The following is a 21,591-nucleotide window of genomic DNA, read 5'->3' as shown; positions in this document are numbered from 1 at the left end:
ACCGTGATTGTTCTATGGTTGTTCAAATTTGCACTAGGGCTTGATTTATGGGTTGGGTGAATAGTGTGATGTGACCAAGCTTGTGGAAATCTTGTACAAACAACATGGTTAAACAAGTCGACTAAGTGGAAATATAGAGAATAAAGAATGTGCATGAACTTTGCTTGGAGCTCTTCCTCGTTTGCTGCTTTGTTGGCTTGGATATTTCTATATGAGAATAAATAGAAAGAAGGCGAGGGAGAGGTGACTTGAATTAGGGCTTGTCCAAGGACATGATATAGTGGATAAAAGTTTGAGAAAACATAGAATCTGGATCAGGATCTAGGTGGGGGGAGTGGTGAGGTAAGAAGGTGCATTAGAATCTTTTGAGGGTATGGAGAAGGGAAGCATGCAATTCACATCTCCTCTATGTGATGAAGAGGTGTTGCTTGTGGTGGAGGAGTCATCTGTAGGAAGCTTTAAGGATAGGATAAGAATGACGATTATAAGAGAAGGTATGTTGAAGTTGGCGTTGGAGAGCTTTGAAGTCCACATTGTACCATTGCTTCTTAGGGCATGAGAATATTTTTGGGGGAAAAGAGGTGGACCCAGTTACGTGGAGGTAGGATTTGAGGGTTGCTTCCCATATGGTAGAGGATGTTGAATTTTGTTGTTATGGTTGGTCTTCATAATATTCTTTTGTACTTGTAATATTGAAATATGAATCATATTTGCAAAAGAAAATTTATATGAAACACGTTCTTCATGCTTGCAAGAAAAATAAATTATTTATTTGTATGCTCAGTAACAATTGAAAAATGAAAATTTAATTTTGTATTTTTCCTCCACAAAGACCAAGTCGGCCCTCCAAGGATCATGTCGACCTGCCCAAGAGACGTGCCTTTTTTGCATGGACAAAATGTTGATTTGGGGTAGCATTGAATGTGCTCTAGCCACGAAAATTGGTGGAGAGGCTAAGGCACATGAGATCTCCAATACCTAGAAAGGGTTTGGGCAGATTCTAAACAGTTTGGGAGATATTAAAATAATTAATATTTTTAATGGAGTCCCTAAGTCTAAACTTAGGGAAAATAAAATATTAATGTGTATTAATATAAAATTGTGTTAGAATGGTCCAAAAGTCATGGATCAAGCCAGATCTAATCTTAGCCGTTGATTAGGGACTTAATCTCGGCTGTTGATTTGTCAACGAGAAAAGTACAAGAGGAGGCTTGAGGGTCACTTGGAGAACACATCAAGATATCAAGATTTCGATTTTCTGGGGCTGGGTTTGCTGAGAAAGTTGAGAGAGTGATTAGAGTTGCAGCTGAGGGGTAGTGAATACAGAAGCAGAGAGGCAGAGATAGCACCAGGAGGATCAGTGTAGTAGCCGGAGAGAGGGACGCATAAGTAGCCAAGGGTTCATGTAGAGGCAGTGAGGAGCTGCGTAGGGCCTCAGAGGGCCAACGCAGGTGACGCAGAGGGCCAGAGGGCTGACGCAAGCCAAGTTAGAGTGATGCTGGGCTAACGCTGGGCCAAAAAGAGGCTGATGCAATCCCTAGAGGCTGATGTTGGGGTTTCGTGGGGCAGATTGGCGCTGCGGAGCTGCCAGAGTGTTTATCCGGGGTTTTAGCCGAAATATTTGCTTTCGAGTAGAGAGGTACTACTGTTGAGATTTTTCTCTATTGGGTGAGCTGGATTTGGCACCCAGATTGTATTTTGAAACTACTTAATAAATCAAACCCTCAGATAGCCGCATCGGTTTTCCTGCATTAGGTTTTTCTAGGGACATTGGTCCAAAAACAACAATGTCACTTGTGTGCTTGTTTCTATTTCCTTCAGTTCATGATCTGTAATGTGTTGAGCATGTACTTGTATTTATTTCTACTATTTACATGGTAAATAACTTGTTAATTAACAAAACAAGTAGGTAGGAATAAATCAGTAAAGTGCATGAAGGGTTTCTAACATGTCAGACTTAGAAATTCCAACACAAAACACTATAAATAGAGCCAATTCGTCTCCATCAAACTCATACTTTGGATGATCTGATTTGAGGCAGATTTGCGAGAATCTTGAAGCAGAAAGTGCAAGGTTCTTGAGGCAAAAGTGCGAGGGTCCCAAGGCTAACTTATGCGTAGGTCTGAGGCTAATATATGCACAAGCCTAAGGCTTATATATGTGAAGGTCTGAGGAATAAATGTAAGGTTTGAGAATCTGTTCATTTGAGGAGTGAATGAAAATTCTATGACATAATCCTAACTCTGAGGCTGAGACAGAGCATGGAGTTCAATCCTCTTGAAGACTCATTCTCTGTGGTACAGTGTGAGTTCTAAGGAAGACTTGGAGGCCTCATTGCAGAGCTTTTGTGGACAAAATTATGAAGGGTTGACTTGGTCTGTGGTGGTTGGCTCGTTGACCTTGATGTATCTCTTGTTGCATTGTTTCTGTAAGGAAAAGGTTGGCTGGGTTTTTCCCCATTGAGGGTTTTCCCAGGGTAATGTCTTGTGTTCTGGCTCCTTCTTCAGTGATTGTATTGTTGATGTCTTATGTATAATTTACTTATTGATGTGATCATGTTTTCAAAATGTGCAAAAATATCAGTTAAAAACATCAAAATAAATTATTGGTAGAAGACACTTGAAAAATATCAATAGAGGAAGGACAATCGTATTTATCAGATACAAAGTTGAGAGATGAATGTTAGTTTCTGTAGCATCGGAGGTGTTCTAGTCTCGAAACTTTGTGGAGAGGCTAAAACACAGGAGTTATCCATAACCTAGAAATCGTTTCTGGAAATTCCACCTAGAAGTGTCTCAATTAGATTATTAACATATTTTTAATTATTTCCCAAGTATAAACTTAGGAAAAGGGGTTAACTAATCAGAATTAATTGAGATAATGTGTGAATCATCTAGAAACTCATAAATGTGGGAATTAATCTGGGCCCTTGATTAAGTTTTAATCTTGGTCCGTTGGAAGTCCAACAAAAGATTATAAGAAGTCGATGGGTAGATGGAGAATACACTTTAAGAGTTCGATTTTCTTGGGCAATTTGACTTTCCATAGGCAGTTGCTGGAAGAGTTCGAGCCAGAGGGAAGCAGAGACAGAGAGGGGCAAGGATAGTGATCTGGAGTAAGTTTTCTAGATCCGGAGAGGCAGTAGCAAGAGGTCGAGTAGTAGAGGACTGCATAGTCAGCTTTAGAGGGCAATTTGATTTCGCTGAGGGAAAAATAGATTCCGCTTCCTGAGGCCTAGAAAGTCTTCCAGAAGGTCGGAGAATAATTTTCCTTAGCAGTGACAAGCAAAACGACTTGCTCAGAGGCAGTTCTGTGCTAGACATCCAAGGGTTTGCGCAAGCATTACATAGAAGCCAGTGTGAGGGGTCTAGGAGGACGAGTTTTTGAAGCGAAGTTGTGTTGGGGTTGCTTGTGGAGGAAGGGAAATTCCCTTATATAATTTTGGCCAGGTTTTCTTGACTTTTGGATTGCCAGTTGGGCATCCATAGATTGTACTCATAATTTCACCGCTGCTTAATAATTAAAACCCTCAGTTGCTGCGCCGGTTTTCTCAAGTTGGTTTCTTTTTCGGGGACAATTGTCTAGAAATCACTGTGTTAGTTTCTTTGTGTGTGCTAGAATATTGCTCAGTTACTAGCGCTTTATTTTTTGCAGTTTTATTTGTGAAGGTTGCAGTGTGATTTATTCAGAGTTTTCCGTAGCAAGTAAATTGTTAAATTAATTAATAATTAGAAGAATAATTTCCAGTTGCTGCAATAAAAATTTCAGTGGTGAAATTTTCACATGGTAACAGAGCAAGATTTATCAGCCGGGAAGCTCAAAAGCGGAAGAAGAGAATTTCGTTGTTTAGAGGGAGCAACAAGCTGAAATTATCTAGTACTGCGCAATACCTAGCCAAGGAGTACAAATTGCTGGGCAAGGGTTCGATTTTCAGTTGTAGGTTGGCAGAGAATTCGAGTTGCCCAGAATAGTGATTTTAGCATGCAGAGGAAGAAACAACAATACAAATTTTCACTGAGCAGATTTTTTGGTTGGGTGAAGAGGGTTTTGCTGCAGTTTGCAGAAGCAGAATCAACATAGGGTGGAAAAAAAAAAGCACACATAGAGGGAAATTTCTCTTAGGGGATTTCGAGTTTTAGTGGTTTGATTTTTCCAGCTGCAAATTGGCAGTAGCTGTAAGCAGATTTCCTCACTTTAGAAGGGAGTGCGTATAACAGATCCAAAAACCAAGCAGAGGGAAAGAGGGATATTTTCAACCAGAGTTAGAGATGGCCATAGCCGAGCTTAGAGATCAGGATAGGTTGGAGGGAGCCTCCAACTATGTCATCTAGAAGGCTAGGATGTCCTTCCTTCTAGATTAATATGGCTTGAAAGCCTATGTGGAGATTGTCGTAGCAGTACCCCAGGATCTCGATCAACTCAAGGAGTACAAAAAGGCTATGGCGAAGGTGAAGAGGATAATTTTCTGATGGAGTTTGATATCATCTAGTCTCACATGTGGCAGACAAAGGTATGACCAAGGAGATGTGGGATGCTCTCTTTGAGCTATTTTAGAGTTCTTCCAAGCAGCGGAAGATGTTTCTCCAAGAGAAGCTGAGGAGCATAAGGATGCAGAAGGGTGAGAGCATAGATGGCTTCCTCACCAAGATTTAGGGAGTTCGAGATCAACTATTAGCCGTTGGGGAGGCACCCCAACCCATAGAGGTTGTACAATTGGCATTGAATAGTGTCTCAGATGACTGGCAGGTGTTTGTCCAAAGTATCTTGGGCAGAGACACATTGCCTAAATGGGACAGGATGTGGTATGATCTATAGTAGCAGGATTTGAGGTAGGCTCTAGTAAAGAGTACCATCGTGGTAGTAGCAGCAAGGTCGTGAAGGGTGAAAAGGAAGAAGAAAATGTGGCCATAGCATCTAAGGGTCCCAGTCAGGGACAAGGGGAAAAGAAGAAAAAGGAGGACCTGTTAAAGGTAAATTGTAAAGTGCTTCGGGTGTGGTGAGCTTAGCCACTACAGTACATAGTGTCTTCTCAGGAAGAAGGACAAGAAGGTGAAGCACGACTAGGGAGCAGTATTCGCTGAGATCGATAAGCTATCCTCCAGGTTGGAGGAAGATTTTGCTATGTTCACAACTATACCTTCGGGAGAGAGGTGAGGCGATCTAGAGCTTTAGTTCGAGAGCAATGCAGACATGGGCAGGGTCCATTGAGGTGTCCTCCTCATAGATCATTACCTTGCTACAAGGGCCCACAATATTCAGTAGCAGGATGGATCAGTGTCAGTGATGCAGTGAGATTCCCAGGTGACAATTGCAGACTAGTAGTAGTTAGGCGCTGAGGAGTGCAGTGCAGAGTTCGCAGCAGAGTAGGAGGCTCATTAACAGAGTCATCAACAATGCAGATTCTTCAGTGGATTGTGCAGATGCTAGTAACAGTCAGGACTCAGGAGACAAATGCATCATACTAAACACAGTTGATTCAATATTTAGGATGCTTCTCAGTTGCAGTGGTTGCAATTGCAGCAACAACATATGAGAGGGAGTTGCAGTGCAGATGCAAGGTTGGCAGCAGTATGGCAATGTCAACATCAACACAAATGCAACATAAGAATTCCGTAGTGGTTGGTGGGAAGTACCCAGACATCAGCAGTGCGACAAAGGGTGGTACAAAGGCAGGGTGTTGTGGTAGAGTAGGCAACACTAGAGAGAACACTTTCCTCGCTAAGAGGGAGTGTTAGTTTATGTAGCATCAGAGGTGTACTAGTCTCGAAACTTTGTGGAGAGACTAAAACACAAGGGTTCTCCATAACCTAGAAATCGTTTATAGAAATTCCACCTAGAAGTGTCTCAATTAGATTGTTAGCTTATTTTTAATTATTTCCCAAGTCTAGACTTAGGAAAAGGGGTTAATTAATCAAAATTAATTGAGATAAGGTGTGAATCATCTAGAAATTCACACGGATCGACAGGGAATTAATCTAGGCCCTTGATTAAGTTTTAATCTTGGCCGTTGGAAGTCCAACAGAAGATTATAAGAAGTCGATGGGTAGATGGATGACACACTTGAAGAGTTCAATTTCCTTGGGCAGTTCAACTTTCCAGAGGCAGTAGCCGAAAGAATTCGAGCAAGAGGGAAGCAAAGACTGAGAGGGGTAGGGACAATGATTCGAAGGAAGTTTTCCAGATCTGGAGAGGCGACAACAAGAGGCCGAGCTATTCCCAGTGAGGCAACACAGAGGATTGCGCAGTCAACTTCAGAGGGCAATTCGATTTAGTTGAGGGAAAATTGGATTCAGCTTACAGAGGCTTGGAAAGTCTTCTAGAAGGTCAGAGAATAGTTTTCCTCAACAGAGTTAGGCAGAATGACTTAGTCAGAGGTAGTTCCGGGCTAGACATCCAAGGGTCTGTGCAAGCACCACGCAGAAGCCAACGTGAGGGGCCTAGGAGGACGAGTTTCTGAAGAGAAGTTGTGTCGAGGTTGCTTGTGGAGGAAGGGAAATTCCCTTAGATAATTTTGGGTAGATTTTCTTGCTGTTTGGATTGCCAGTTGGGCATCCATAGATTGTACTCAGAATTTCACTGCTGCTTAGTAATAAAAACCCTCAATCGCTGCACCGGTTTTCCCAAGTTGGGTTTTTCCGGTGACAATTGTCCAGAAATAATTGTGTTAATTTTTTGCGCTAGAATATTTCTCAGTTTCCAATGCTTTATTTTCCGTAGTTTTATTTGTGAAGGTTGCAGTGTGATTTATTTAGTATTTTCCATAGCAAATAAATTGTTAAATTAATTAACAATTAGAAGAATAATTTCGAGTTGCTGCAATAAGAATTTTAGTGGTGAGATTTTCAAAATGAGAAAATGGATTCAAGAGGGACCAATTGACGAAAATGCAACAAAGAATTTTTTGTGGATCAAAGGTTCAATATCATTTGCCAAATAAGCCAAACAAATTTCTCTTCTTACATTCACAAGTATGTTCTTAAATACCCACGTGTTAATGATTTTTTCCATACATTTAGGCATATGGTGGCTTGCCTCCTTGCCTACCAACATTTTCCTTATTCTTATTGTTGTCATTTGCTATGATTTTCATGCCCATGAACCAATGCAAGGTTTTTTTTCCATATTTGGACAAGAAGCTTGATTTTTATTTTTAACTTTTTTATGCACTCTTTTATTGCCATTTTTCATTGCAAAAAATCTAATTTAAATTTGTAAAAAATTGTTTTTTAAATGCGGATATTATTTTTTGTGTAGTGGGGGTTTAATGCCATTTTTTTGTTTTTTTGGTGCCCTAGGATTGAATTTTGAAGCTGTTCATTAAATATTTGCACTGCAAATATGCCAAAGCCCTTTGACCCATTTTGGCTATATGGGGACCTTGAAGGTGGGACAAACCAACAAATGCTGAATTGCAAATTGTGTGGGCTGCATATGATAGGAGATATTTGTCGACTGAAATACCACGTGGATAAAATCCCTGGACATGATGTTGGGTTTTGTTCTAAATCTAGCCCAGAGATTATGAGAGTTGCACATGATGCAATTTATGCAAAGGACAAAGAGAGAGAAGAGGTAGCTGTAAACAAGGCCGAACGTGTAGGCATATATTTAGGGCTATGTACCTCTAAGACTAAGCTTGAGGGTAGTGGGAGGGGCTCCACAGCTTCACCTACTGAGAGGTCATCATTTTTTGTTCCGTGAATTGGATTTGGAGCACAAGCTTAAAAAAAACTAGTGATAAAAAAAGGGAGAAGCAAGAAGCAGATAGGGTTATGGGAAGGTGTCTTTTTTAGGAGTGACTTAGCTCTTAACATCACCAAAAACAATCCTTTTCGACAACCAATGTGTGATGCTATTTCTATTGTGGGCCCAGGGTACAAAGCTGCTATGAGAATTGTGGGGCCAATCCTTCAAGCAGAAAGACATCAAGTGTAGATTGGCGGAGTTGAAGCAGTCATGGGAGGCATTTGGATGCACAATGATGTCTGATGGCTAGACTGATAGGAAGGATATGACCCTTCTAAATTTCTTGGTACATTGTCCTAGAGGTACCATATTTATTAAATCAATGGATGCATCATAAAATATGCAACATTGATATGTGTTGCAAATCATAACAAATAATGTAGCTAATTGTGTCGCTGTTGGTAGGATGCTTATGGACAATTACCTCTCATTGTTTTGGACTCCATGCGTTGCACATTGTATTGATTTAATACTTGAGGATATGGGGAAACTCTCCTTCATCAAGGAGGTGATTGATATGGCTAGGAGCATCCCCAAGTTCATATATAACCATGCTTTTGTTCTTAGCCTCATGAGGAGATGCACCAGAAACAGGGAGTTGCGACGTCCTGCAATCACACGTTTTGCCACCAACTTCATTACTCTTCAGTCTTTGCTTCAATGTCAGTTTGAGTTGAAGCAAATGTTTGTTTGTGATGAGTGGCGTGATTGTAGATACAATAGGAGAGAGGATGGGAGAGCCATTGCTAAATTGGTGTACATTGACTCCTTTTGGCAAGGAGTAGAAGAAGTGTGCTCAGTTACTGAACATGTAGTAAAGGTTCTGAGATTGGTAGATAGCAATAAGCTTGCAATGGTTTATTTGTATGATTCGATGGATAGGGCCAAAGAGACTATTTGAGCTTATTATGAAGATAAGGGTTCCACTGGGTTTAATAAATAGATGATGTTATGGGATGTGATTGATAGTCAATGGACAAAGATGCTTCATCGACCCATTCATGCAACAACACTTTTCCTCAACCTCTCATTTTCGTACAATTGTAACTTTGATTTTGGTGATGGAAGGGCTCCATACTTGTCTTCATAGGATAGAACCTAATCCTGAGCTTCACAGTAAAATCAATCGCGAGATAGAGATGTATCGAGATGGTATTGGGACTATTTGGCTTTGATGTTGCTATTTGTGAAAGGACCACCTTCATGCCATGTAAGTGAAAAGTCACGACTCATTAGAATTTACTAATTTAGAATTATAGATTTTTTAAATCAATTATTTTTTATTTGAAAGTTTAATTATGTTTTAACTTTTCTTTATTTTGTTGTAGATGTTTGGTGGCAAAGTTATGGTGCAAGGGCACCAAATTTACAGAAATTCGCCATTAAAATCCTTAGTCAGACCTGTAGCGCTTCAGGGTGTGAGCACAATTGGAGTGTATTTGAGAAAATACACTCAAAGAAGTGCAACAGGTTATAACTTTGAACTTCAATTGAGCAATTACATTTATTGTAATTTATGACCCTCAAGAGTTAAGACTCATTATTTTTTTGTCACTCTTATTGGAGTTCTCATGCCTCAATGACTTGTTGTATGTCCATTTGAATATCCGACTATGGATGAAGCAAATGGAGAAAACACCGAATGTGGATGCCATTTCCTTAGACAATATTGATGTATTGTTTAAGTGGAGGGTGGAGTTTGAGCTTCCCATCATGGAGTCACCTGTATGGTTAGAGGAGGAACCAATAGTAGTACAATGGTGGCAGCAAGAGGAGGAGGACTCAGAGGAGGAGCAGGAGGAGGAAGAGAATGTGGTAGCATCAGCGCCACCTTCTATAGATATAAGAGAGTACAGTTGCATACCCATTAGTCATTGTTTGACATTTGTGCAAGGTTAGTGCCTTCTATTGTTAGGGGCAAGTTTGGCAAATAACCCATCCTTTTTTCCCATAAAAGGGGGAGAGGGCACTAATCTCAGATAACTAGCGGGTAGTTTTGTTTCTTTTCGCCATTGTACATGTAACTCATGATGATGAGATACATTTATATATGTATTTTGTATTGGTTCTCCACATTTGAGTCCTTGATTGGACAATTATCAGGGATCAATAGGCTTTAGTATCGCCTTTGATGTATCATTTTTATTTGACATCCACTACATCATATATATCAGTGCTTTCTTCATATTTATGTGCCAATGTGTTTATTTGATGATGTTGTTGCTTTATATGTTTAAAAATCTGAAAAAAAATGAATATATTCTGCATTTTTTAATGTTTGTTGCTGTTTTACAAGTTTTTCGCCGAATTTTCCAAAACGATGTTTTTAGAACCCTCGTTGATTTTTTTGCCAATGTTGACTTTTCAACACTACACAAAATAACTCATGTACAACGTGTCTAATACTTACTAAAGATGTTGTGGTTAGGTAGTAAGGTACACAATACCCAATAATTTGAAAGAAAACATAGATATGAAGAATGATAATGAAACTCTACATATCTAAGGGAGTAAACAATAATTACAATCACAATGTAGTAGAGTCTTACAAGTTACCGGTTACCAGTTAGAGGCACGAATATTAAACCTTAGGAGCACCCAGATTGGATCTTGGATCGTGGGATGGGAATGGCGAATTGACTATAAGTAATAAGAAGAGTCTTTTGAACCTAGAATGGCAAAGTGTGCCTTAAAAAATTGTCTGATAATGCCCCCTAGAGAATGTTTTGGACTGATGGGCCCCAGAAGAGGTATCCGTCGGTGTTGCAAACATAAAATAAAATCGCGAAAGGATTGTGATGTCGCGATTATTCAGCCGAGCTGAAAAAAGCAACCATAAAAATTGGCGATTTTTTCAGTATTGGAAAAATCACCATTTAATCGTTAATATTGCAAAAAAATTAGGAAACAAGTGAAAAAATTGTTGGGTGATTTGAGTTGGCTTTTTTTGGCTTTTTAAATTTTTGTATTTTTTTTTTTTTAAATTTCGTTGATGTTTTTGCTGATATTTTCCTGATTTTTACGATTTTTTTTACTTTCTTGACCCTTGCCCATTTTATCCCTATGTCGATTGCAACAACATTAGTTTCTCTAAGGTCCTACGGATGAGGAGTACTCTGTAAGTGATAAGGAGATTCCCGAGAGCCAAGAATGGGAACATCTTCTTTAAAATACTTGTTTGATGTTGTCCCTTGGAGAATGTTTTAGTTTGATAGGCTCCTGAAGAGGTATCTGTGGTGGCCTATAAATGTTTTTGCTAGGTTTTGGAGAAGAAGCCAAAGTTGAGGTGGGAGCAAGGGTTGAATCCCTGCTAGCATCCCAAGGTGAAAGAACTCTTGGTAGTAGAGAAGAAGTTGCTAATCTGACAATGAGTAAGAGTATCACTAATATCTCTGTTTGGGAACTCTGGTAAGAAAACAATACACTTTAGTCGAACATATGCTGAATAGAAGCCATTTCATCTTTGTTTCAAATTCACTTGACATGATTGCAAGAATTTATTGTTGGATGAGACGAGAGAATGGAGTATGCGCAAGAAATTAGGTTTTCATCTTTTGTGTTACCAAAAAATATAGCAGGCCTTGGAGAGGGATGCCCTACCAGACAAATAGCTAGACTAAGTGTTAACAATGGGACAATGGCCCAGTGTCACCACAATCAAGGTCTCTCACTCTTTATAGACTTTCACTGATGGGAGGAGTCTCGGTAGGATGTAATCACCTATGAAAGGTATTCTATGGTTACGATATTAGTTGATAGGCTAGAATCTCTCAAAGAAAGGCTCAAGTTTAAGGCACAAAGCTTCAAGAAGCAATTCACTTTCTACAAGAGACCTAGGAAAGAAATGCGCAAGACCTAGGGTTTCGCAGATTTGCATGGATCTGGGTACTCTCGAGATGAAGGCAATGAGGAGAAAAGGCTTCTTATGATATACTTCAACAAGTACTAAATTCATACAACCTTCAAAGAAGTCCCCAGGTTGAGGAAGAATAGCTAGGGTTTCCCTCTTAAGGCAATCCCTAGGGCAAGAGATTTTATGGACGAAATCTAAGTGGATGCCCACCAAACTTGGAGGTCAAGTATCCGAGGCCCTAGGCTTGATGTTTAGGCTCTTAGATTCCCACAACACCTCTCCCAAGGAAATTAACTCTAAGCCCTAGTTAGACGTCCTACCTTTAGAGGACCAAAATTTTAAGAGAACATTTTATGGAGGGAAAGTAATGTTGACCAATAAGGACTTGGATTAGTACCTTGTCTTTTGGGCATATGGAGTCTAGGAGGCTTAAGATGAGCTAAAGCTTTCCTAAGGAGGCTAAAAATCGATGTGCTAGTTACCAAGTTCTAGCATTTACAATTTTACTCACTTCAAAAGAGAATAGAGTTTGATGGAGAGTTTAAGGAATTTCTCCACTAGGAACATTCATTACATGTCATACAATGAATAACATATGTAATACTTAGCTAGAAAGCCTTTCAAAAATTAATTATCAACAAATAGGGCACAATTTAACATATTCTAGAAGCAACAATTCCATACATAAGGCAATTTCAATGGGAAATTTCATCAACATTAAGCACTTACAAGACAACTTGTAGTATATTTATCCATTATCCAAGAAGTAGCTCCAAAGATAAAATCGAATTAGCTTCCAAACATCGAAATGCATCCAAGATGCTTCAATAGCCAACAAAGAAACAAGTCCAAATTCTTCTAAAGAGGGTACGAATTCTCCAAGTGTGATGATGATGAGAGGATCAAATGATCTCTCTCTTATTTATACATGTCTTATGATCTCTAATTTAGCCTCATAGCCCCTCAAATTGTAAAATAATGGGCTTGATACTAAGTGAGGTTACAAGCCAACCTCATTGGCAATGCAAAACATAAAAGTTAGCCCACAAAAGAGGCCAAAACGCTGATGTCATGCCTGTGTATTGTTGATTTGGGGCAGCATCGGATGTGCTCTAGCCATGAAAATTAGTGGAGAGGCTAAAGCGCATGAGATCTCCAAGACCCAAAAATGGTTTGGGCAAATTCTAACCATTTGGGAGATATTAAAATAATTAATATTTTTAATGGAGTTCCTAAATCTAAACTTAGGAAAAATAAAATATTAATGGGTATTAATATAAAACTGGGTTAGAAGGGTCCAAAAGTCATGGATCAAGCCAAATCTAATCTTAGTCGTTGATTAGAGATTTAATCTCGGCTGTTTATGGACCAACGAGAAAAGTATAAGAGGAGGCTTGAGGGTCAGTTGGAAAACACACCAAGGGAGATCAAGAATTCGATTTTCTGGGGCAGGGTTTGCTGAGGAAATCGAGTGAGTGATCTGAGTTGCAACTGAGGGGCAGTGAATACATAGCAGAGAGGTAGAGTTGGTACCAGAGAGGCAGCGCAGAGCCCAGTGAGGTTGACGCAGAGGCAGTTGGAGGCTACGCAGAGGCAGCTAGGAGCTGCGCAGAGCTAGAGAGGCTAGCGTGTGAGACACAGAGGGTCTAGGGGTTGACGCAAAGGCTCCAGGAGCTGATGCAAAGGCTCCAGGAGCTGACGTAGAGGCTAGCGGAGCTGACGCAGGGCCTAGAGGCAGCGCTGGAGGATTTCGTGGGATAGACTGGGAGTTGGTGAGCCAGATAGGGTGACGCAGTCCCTATCAGAGTGACGCAGAGCAGCAGAAGCTGCAATTGTTGTTGTGGGATCGTTCATCCGATGATTTATCAGCCGGAATATCTGTCTCCAAGTGAGAGTTACTACTGCCGATGGCATTCTCTGTTGGGTGAGCCATTTCTGGCACCCTGGTTGTATTCTGAAAACTGCATAATAATAAAACCCTTTGAATAGCTGCACTGATTTTCCTGCATTGGGTTTTTCTAGGGACATTGGTCCAAAAATAACGGTGTCACTTGTGCGCTTGTTTATGTTCAGTTGATGATCTGTAGATGTTGATACTGCACTTGTGTTTATTTTCAGTATTTACATGGTAAATAACTTGCTAAGTAATTGAACAAGTAGGAAGAAATAAATCAGATAGTACAAGAAGAATTTATAACGGGTTAAACTTAGAAATTCCAACATGTAGGCCCTTTTAGGGCAAGCGTTGGGCTCCTCCAATGCTAAGTCAAGTGTAGAACGCTCCATAAATCATGGTCTAGGGGTTGGCCTCTCAATCTCCATGCAAATCATCCCGTGGGCCCCAGTTTTGTGCTTGTGGCACAAAATAGGTCTCATGGGTCTCCTGCCAATAGAATAAGCTGGTCCTGCTCCAACATGGAGGGTTCAAAGTATGGTGCTAACCCTCCCATGTCTCAAGGGGTGAGAAAAACCTCATCTGAGCCTTGGATCAGCTGCCACAACCTATATGTACTGCTAAGCTAGCTAGGGGCATGCTGATCCAAGTGCATAATCTCATGAATAATGTGGGCCAAAGCGTAGATTGCTGGGGTGCTGTAGGTGCCCATGGAATATAATGATGCTCTGCAAGTGATAGTGTTGATTTCTGGTAGCATCGGATGTGCTTTGAGTCTCAAATTTTGTAGGGAGGCTTGGGCGCATGTATTCCAAAGAACCCAGAAAGCGTTTTGGGAAATTCCACCCAGAAGCAGTTTTATTAAAATAATTAATTATTTTTAATGGGACCCTAAGTCTAAACTTAGGAAAGTAAAATAATTAAAGGGTTTTAATATAAATTGTGGGTGTAACTTCTAGAAGAAGACGAGGATCAAGCATAAATGATCTTAGCCATTGATTAGCTTCTAATCTAGGCCGTTGAATGTAAACGAGGAGATTATTTAAGGAGGTTTGAGGGTCACTTGGAAAGACACAAAGAGAGTTCAAAAGTTCAATTTTCTGAAGCAGAGCAGTTGCCGAGAGAATTTCGATAGTGAGCTTGTATAGAGAGGGGCAGAGGAAGTTTGGCTTGAGGATCTTCTCCGGAGCCAAGAATACTCAGCAGAGAGGCAGAGAGACACACAGAGGAGGCAACGTAGAGGGTAGAGAGGGTGATGCAGAGCCAGGAGGGCTCATGCAAGCCCCACACAGAGTAGCGCAGAGGTCCGAATTTGCTGAAGGAGCTGACGTTTCTGAGCCGGGAGGGCTGGAAAAGGCTTCTGAAGGTAGATCGATTCTCAGTTGCGCTGTCGCATTGACTTAGAGGCTGACGCAGGGGCAACACAAAAGTAGCCAGGGAACTTGCAGTTCAGCTGCCGGATCAGACGAGACTTGCAGCGTAGAGCAGTGTTGATAATATCGCCGAAATATCGGCGATATTCGCAAATATCGCGATATTTTTGGCGAGCCGAAATTTCGCCCCGAAAAAATCGCGATATTTGCTATTTTCGAATTTATCGCGATATGCACGAGATTTCGGCGATATTTTATCAAATATCGCGAGACGACCATAAAAATCGCCGGCAGCCTTTATAAAATGGGTTTAGGCCCTAAATGAGCCATTTATGTTTCGAACTTTCGTGAGAGCTGGAGCCTGGAGACGCTACGAAGTTCGAACGGTGGCTGCGGAGGGTTTCGGTTTACAACTTTACAGGTATGCGTATGCCCCAGCGTTAATACTTTGGCTGCGGAGGGTTTAATACTTTAAAGTTTAGAGTCTATATACTGGCCGGATAGATTCTTATTCAAAATGCGGTCGATGACCCTATGGCACAACTTCTTCAACATTCCAATCTCTTTAGAACTTCCAAATGGCATCTTCTTTCCGCTTCTATGTATTATACAATGGTTCACCGTTCAAGAGCCACCATCTAACACTATTTTGGCTCAGCCGCTCAGATTCCTAACTTATTCCAAGACTGTCTACGACATATATATTTGACAAAGACCAATAATTTATTCTTGTTCATATATCTCTAACTATTTACAAATCCTAGACAAGCGGAAGCAAGTGAGATTTTTCATATGTACTATCTAGGAGTTAATCAACTAATTTTCTAAGAATCACGTTCTTTACAAATGAACAAGTTACACATACCTTTGTTTTGGTATTCTATTGAGCTTGTTGCAAACTGCATACACATTGTTAGTTGACTAAAACATAAAGAGTGATATTGATACTTGCTTCTCTTTACTTGTAGTAGAGGTTTCCAAGAAGGAACTGCTACAGCTCTTTAGATATACTCCTCTTTATATTGATATAGACTACTTGCTTGATGGTAGAAAACGCAGAAAAGTCTTCTTTTACTCTTTCTAGACACCCATTCCAAAATGCATGTAGATCTTGATCATATGGTCCTTCCAGGTCGGCTTTATGTGACTATTGAGGCCTATTTCTTATACATATATCATATATGTGCATAGATTTTTGTCCTTTCTCAACAGAAGTCTTGGTACCTTTTCATAAGAGACTGTGGCTTCAAATTTTTGACCTTTCAGCTAGGCTTATAAGGCTTTCAAACAATTCGGTCCTGATCAGTCAACAAGTAAATTTTATGCGGGCTTGAAAAAGGCTTCTTTTAGTCCATAATGAGATATTCTATTCCTTGAATTGATTAACCATAAAAATGTACAGACTCCTGAAGTTCTCAGATTTCTGAAATGAGATACTGTTCAGATTTTAATATAGATTTCAGACTTCAATACTTGATCTCGGAACCTCGCTCATTAACATAAGGATTTCGGCCTTGTAAATGCTTAATTTCTAGACTTTTAAATCTTCAAATGATGCAGTTCGATTCCCTTGAGAACTTCAGTCTATGGGCCCAGGTCTGCAGTGTTTTATTGCCCAGAATTTTGATTTTATGCTTGACATTTCTTCTGGGTAGTTCGATCTGAGCTTTTCTTCAGAATTTTATAAATTTATATATTAAAAAAACAAGGGTTATATATTACTTAATAACTTATTAAGTTACTAATTCCAAATTTTTTTTGGTGCTGTAGGTTTCCTTTTGAGTTAGCCCACTACAAAATACAAATATGCCAAAAAACTTGGACCCATTTTGGGAGTATGGGATCCCTGATGGTGGGACAAATCATGCATATCTTTCATGCAAATTGTGTGGGGACAAGATGACAGGTGGGGTTACACGACTGAAATACCATCTTGCTAGACTCCCTGGACATGATGTTGGCATTTGTAAAGTTTCTAGTCCGGAGCTTATACGAAAAGCTCTTGAGGCAATTGAAGAAAAGGACAGAAAGAAGGAAGAGGCGGAAAGAAACAAAGCTGAACGTGCAGGTAGATCTTTTGGGATATCTTCTCCTGATTTTGATGTTCAGGGTAGTGGCCCTACTGGCCCTAGTGGGAGGGGCTCCACAACTGGCACACCATCACATGCTAGCGCTACTGCTAGTGTGAATGCGAGGTCATCATTTTTTGTTCCACGAACAGGAGCTGGAGCACAACCTGGCATAAAATCGCTTTATAAAAAAAAGAAGGAAGAAGCAGATAGAGTCATGGGGAGGTGTATTTGGAGTGACTTACCTCTCAGCATCACAAAAACCAATCCATTTTGGCAACCAATGTGTGATGCTATTGCTGTTGTGGGCCCAGGGTACAAAAGTGCCACATATGAGGAGTTGCGGGGGCCAATTCTTCAAGCAGAAAAACAGGACATCAACTCTAGATTGGCGGAGTTGAAACAGACATGGGAAGTCACTGGATGCACAGTGATGTCTGATGGTTGGACAGATAGGAAGGGTAGGACCCTTCTAAATTTCTTGGTACATTGTCCTAAAGGTACCATGTTTATTAAATCGTTGGATGCATCAGAACATATCAAAGATGCAGCAACGATATGTGAGTTGTTAGATGGGTTCATTCAGGAGATTGGTGTGCAGAATGTGGTGCAAGTCGTAACAGACAATGCAGCTAATTATGTGTCTGCCGGCAGAATGCTTATGGAGAGGCATCCCACATTGTTCTGGACTCCATGTGCAGCGCATTGTCTTGATTTGTTGCTTGAGGATATGGGGAAACTCTCCTTCATCAAGGAGGCAGTTGATATGGCTAGGAGCATCCCCAAGTTTATTTATAACCATGCTTTTGTTCTTAGCCTTATGAGGAGGTTCACTAGAAACAAGGAGTTGCAGCGTCCTGCCATCACACGTTTTGCCACAACCTTTATTACTCTTCAGTCTTTGCTTCGATGTCAGTACGAGTTGAAGCAAATGTTTGTGTCTGATGATTGGCGTGGTTGTAGATACAGCAAGAGACCTGATGGGATAGCCATTGAAAAAATGGTGTACTCTGAGACATTTTGGCGTGGAGTACAAGAAGCATGTGCAGTTAGCGAACCTATAGTAAAGGTTCTTAGATTGGTGGATGGAGAGAAGCTTGCAATGCCTTATTTGTATGAGGGCATGGATAGGGCCAAGGAGGCCATTCGTTCCTATTATGCAGACAAGGGTTCTGCTGGCCTTAATAGGCAGATGATGTTATGGGATGTGATCGATAGTCGGTGGACAGGGATGCTTCATCGACCCATTCATGCAGCAACACTCTTCCTCAACCCTGCATTTGCATACAAATGCAAATTTCGTTTTGATGGCGAGGTGATGGAAGGGCTCCATTCCTGTATTGAGAGGATGGTACCTGATTCTGAGCTTCGTCGCAAAATCAGCCGCGAGATACATAGTTATCAGGATTGTGTTGGCCTATTTGGCTTTGATGATGCCATTAAGGAAAGGGCCCTCTTCATGCCACGTAAGTGACAAGTCATCACTCATTAGAAATTAGAAATTTGAATTTAATTATGTTTTAACTTTTAACTTTTAACTTTTAAGTTTTTGAATTTTTTATTTCATTATTTTGTTGTAGATCTTTGGTGGCGAAGCTATGGTGCAAGGGTACCAAATTTGCAAAATTTGGCTATACGAATCTTGAGTCAAACATGTAGCTCTTCAGGGTGTGAGCGCAATTGGAGTGTATTTGAGAAAATACACGCCAAAAAGCGCAACAGGTATAACTTTGAACTCAAGCCTTCAGTTGAGCAATTACACTTATTGTAATTTTTAATTTTTAATCTATGACCTTCAAGTGTCAAGAGTCAAGAGTCAAGACTCATTACTTTTTTTGACACTCTTACAGGTTGGAGTTTGCACGCCTCAACGATTTGGTGTATGTGCATTACAACATCCGACTTCGAGTGAGGCAAATAGAATCACCAGTGGATCCAGATGCCATTTCCTTAGACAATATTGATGTATTGTCTCCGTGGAGGGTGGAGTCTCAGGAGCCCATATTGGAGGAGTCACCTTCATGGTTGGAGGAGCCAGTGGCAGATGATCCATTAGAGCAGGGGCAGCAAGAGGAGGACTCGGAGTCAGAGGAGCAGCAGCACTTAGAGGAGGAGCAGGAGGAGCTGGAGGAGGACACTGCGGGAGCATCAGCATCAACACCATCTGCTATAGATATAGGAGAGCATAGCTCCATGCCTATCACTCATTATTTGACATTAGGTACAGAGGCAGTGTCAGGGCCTTCTACTACTAGGGGCAGGCCTGACAAACAACCCATCATGTTTTCCCGTAAAAGGGGGAGAGGGCAGTAGATAGATAGCTGCTAGTTTTATTTGTTATGCTACATGTAACTCATGATGATGAGATACTTTTATTATTATATGTGATGTTATTTTGTATTGGTTCTCCACATTTGAGTCCTTGAATGGACAATTATCAGGGATTAGCACGATTTGGTATCGCCTTTGATATATCATTTCTATTTGACATCATATATATCAGTGTTTTCTTCATATTTATGTGCCAATGTGTTTAAACTTTATTTCATGTTGTTATTGCTTTATATGTTTAAAAATCTGAAAAAAATGAATATATTATGCATTTTTTATGCTTGCTTTTGTTGTTTAAATTCTGAACATGAAGATGTTGCTTTAAAAATTAAAATAGTTTCTTGAGTGTTCGCTGGGCACTGTATAGTTATACTCATTTAATGCCAATTTTTTGTTTTTTTTGTGCCCTAGGTTTGAATTAGTTCACTACAAATGTCAAATATGCCAAAAGCCTTGGACCCATTTTGGGAGTATGGGGAGGCTGTTGGTGGGGCAAATCAGGCATATATATCATGCAACTTGTGTGGGACCAAGATGTCAGGAGGGATTACACGATTGAAATACCATCTGGCTAAACTCTCTGCATATGATGCAGCAGATGTGATGCCTTGTATGGTTTCTAGTGCAGAGGTTATACAAAAAGCTCGTGAAGCAATTGCTAAACAAGACAGAAAGAAAGCTGCTAGGGAGAGGCCAATGGTCTCAGATAGATAGCTGCTAGTTTTATTTGTTTTGCAACTTTTGCTACATATAAGTTTATAACTCATGATGATGAAATACTTTTAAACTTTTATATATGTGATGTTGTTTTGTTTGAGTCCTTGATTGGACAATTATCACTATCAGGGATCAGCAGGATGTGATGTTATTTTAATTTTTGTTTGAGTCCTTGATTGGACAATTATCACTATCAGGGATCAGCAGGATTTGGTATCGCCTTTGAAGTTTGATGTATCATTTCTATTTGACATCATATATATCAGTGTTTTCTTCATATTTATGTGCCAATGTGTTTAGTTCATGTTGTTATTGCTTTATATGTTTAGAAATCTGAAAAAAATTAATATATTATGCATTTTTTATGCTTGCCGATATTTTGCCGATATTTTCGCCGATATTTCCGATAAGATATTTTCCGGACCCTCGCCGATATTTTCCCGATACCGATATTATCAACACTGGCGTAGAGTGAGGTAATCTTGCCAGTTTCTTCTGCTAAGTGATTTTCTCTGTAACTGGATTGTTGAAAGGGCATCCAGAGATTGTATTCATAAATAATTCAGCTTAATAATAAAACTCTCAGATCTGCTGCACCGGTTTTCCCACATTGTTTTTTTTGTTTTTGTAATTTTTGTTGGTTCCTGGGACATTTGTCCAAAAATAACTGTCACTTGTGTTGTATCTTTCTCTATTGTTCTATTCTTGTTTTGGGCATATTAATTAATTGGTGTAGGTTGCAGTGTGTTAGCTTCGATATTTGCTGTAGAAAGCAATAAAAAATTTGTTTCAACAATTAACAAATAGGAGATGTTTAATCAGTTGCTGAAGTAGGGATTCTGGGTTGAAGGAATCTTCATAGATAGGAGTCACATGGCTCTCAATGCTTCAGTTGTAGGGTGTCATACGCTCCTTTAGTGGACTGGGCCCTAGTTAAGTTGCCCAACCCATGATGAACACCACCTGCCAATCACACACATTGTCCAATGCTGCATCTTCACCATTAGGTACAATTAATCATTAGTGCATCCAAGTGAACCAAGGTTGTTAATCAAGGGAAAATTGATACTTCATACAGGGCTTCTCTTCCAAATTTGGGGCTTTGATCACGTAATAGTGTTACCTCCCGAGGTAGGAGTGGCTAATAGGCATTCCTATTAGGTGTTCTCGACCCCTAAGGGGAAAGACAGGTCCTTGGTACATCCTTCGATCAATAGGTGGCATGTGAATAATGTGAAAATTCCTACTCCTCAGGGAACCCCTATTGCAACAAATCTGAGTCTACTTCACCTACTTGATTTTAATTACATTCATCAAGTTATTCTTCTAAATACTGAAGTAAACTACTTCTGCAACCTACACTACTTTAAATTTGATTACATGAAACAAAAAACTGAGCAAAGAATAAGATACATAGGACACAGTGATTTTTGGACAAATAGTCCTCAAAAAAACCCAATGTGGGAAAACCGGTGCAACAACTTTGAGGGTTTATTATTATGCAGGAGAAAATTTTGAATACAATTCTAGGATGCTCAACTAGCAATCCTTTACAAATAAAATACTGGACAAAAGACTGGTGAAATAATCTCATCATGTCACTGGAGA

General features: G+C 40.0%; 2 protein-coding genes across 4 annotated transcripts in view; both read left to right on the top strand.

Annotated features, from left to right (window-relative positions):
* LOC149140176 (DNA/RNA polymerases superfamily protein) overlaps positions 1 to 21,591 on the top strand; it is a 341,649-nt gene that overhangs the window by 66,240 nt on the left and 253,818 nt on the right. The window lies entirely within an intron of this gene.
* Positions 18,059 to 18,713, top strand: LOC149140178 (uncharacterized). Its single transcript, XM_089448408.1, has 2 exons — positions 18,059 to 18,401; positions 18,516 to 18,713. The coding sequence occupies exons 1-2, from the start codon at positions 18,059 to 18,061 to the stop codon at positions 18,704 to 18,706; spliced, it is 534 nt and encodes a 177-aa protein (XP_089304534.1). The 3' UTR covers positions 18,707 to 18,713.

The sequence above is a fragment of the Pinus tabuliformis genome, chromosome X, assembly GCF_031772625.1.
Source record: "Pinus tabuliformis cultivar Carrire ecotype Pingquan chromosome X, CPIR1, whole genome shotgun sequence".
Taxonomy (NCBI): domain Eukaryota; kingdom Viridiplantae; phylum Streptophyta; class Pinopsida; order Pinales; family Pinaceae; genus Pinus; species Pinus tabuliformis.
The sequence above is the reverse complement of the archived record's forward strand: the minus strand, read 5'-3'. Positions and strand labels throughout refer to the sequence as shown.

Coding starts and splice junctions, on each gene's coding strand:
- LOC149140178 (XM_089448408.1), top strand. CDS start 18,059: ATGGATAGGGCCAAGGAGGCCATTCGTTCCTATTATGCAGACAAGGGT. Junction 18,402..18,515: donor AAGGGCCCTCTTCATGCCAC/GTAAGTGACAAG, acceptor ATTTTGTTGTAG/ATCTTTGGTGGCGAAGCTAT.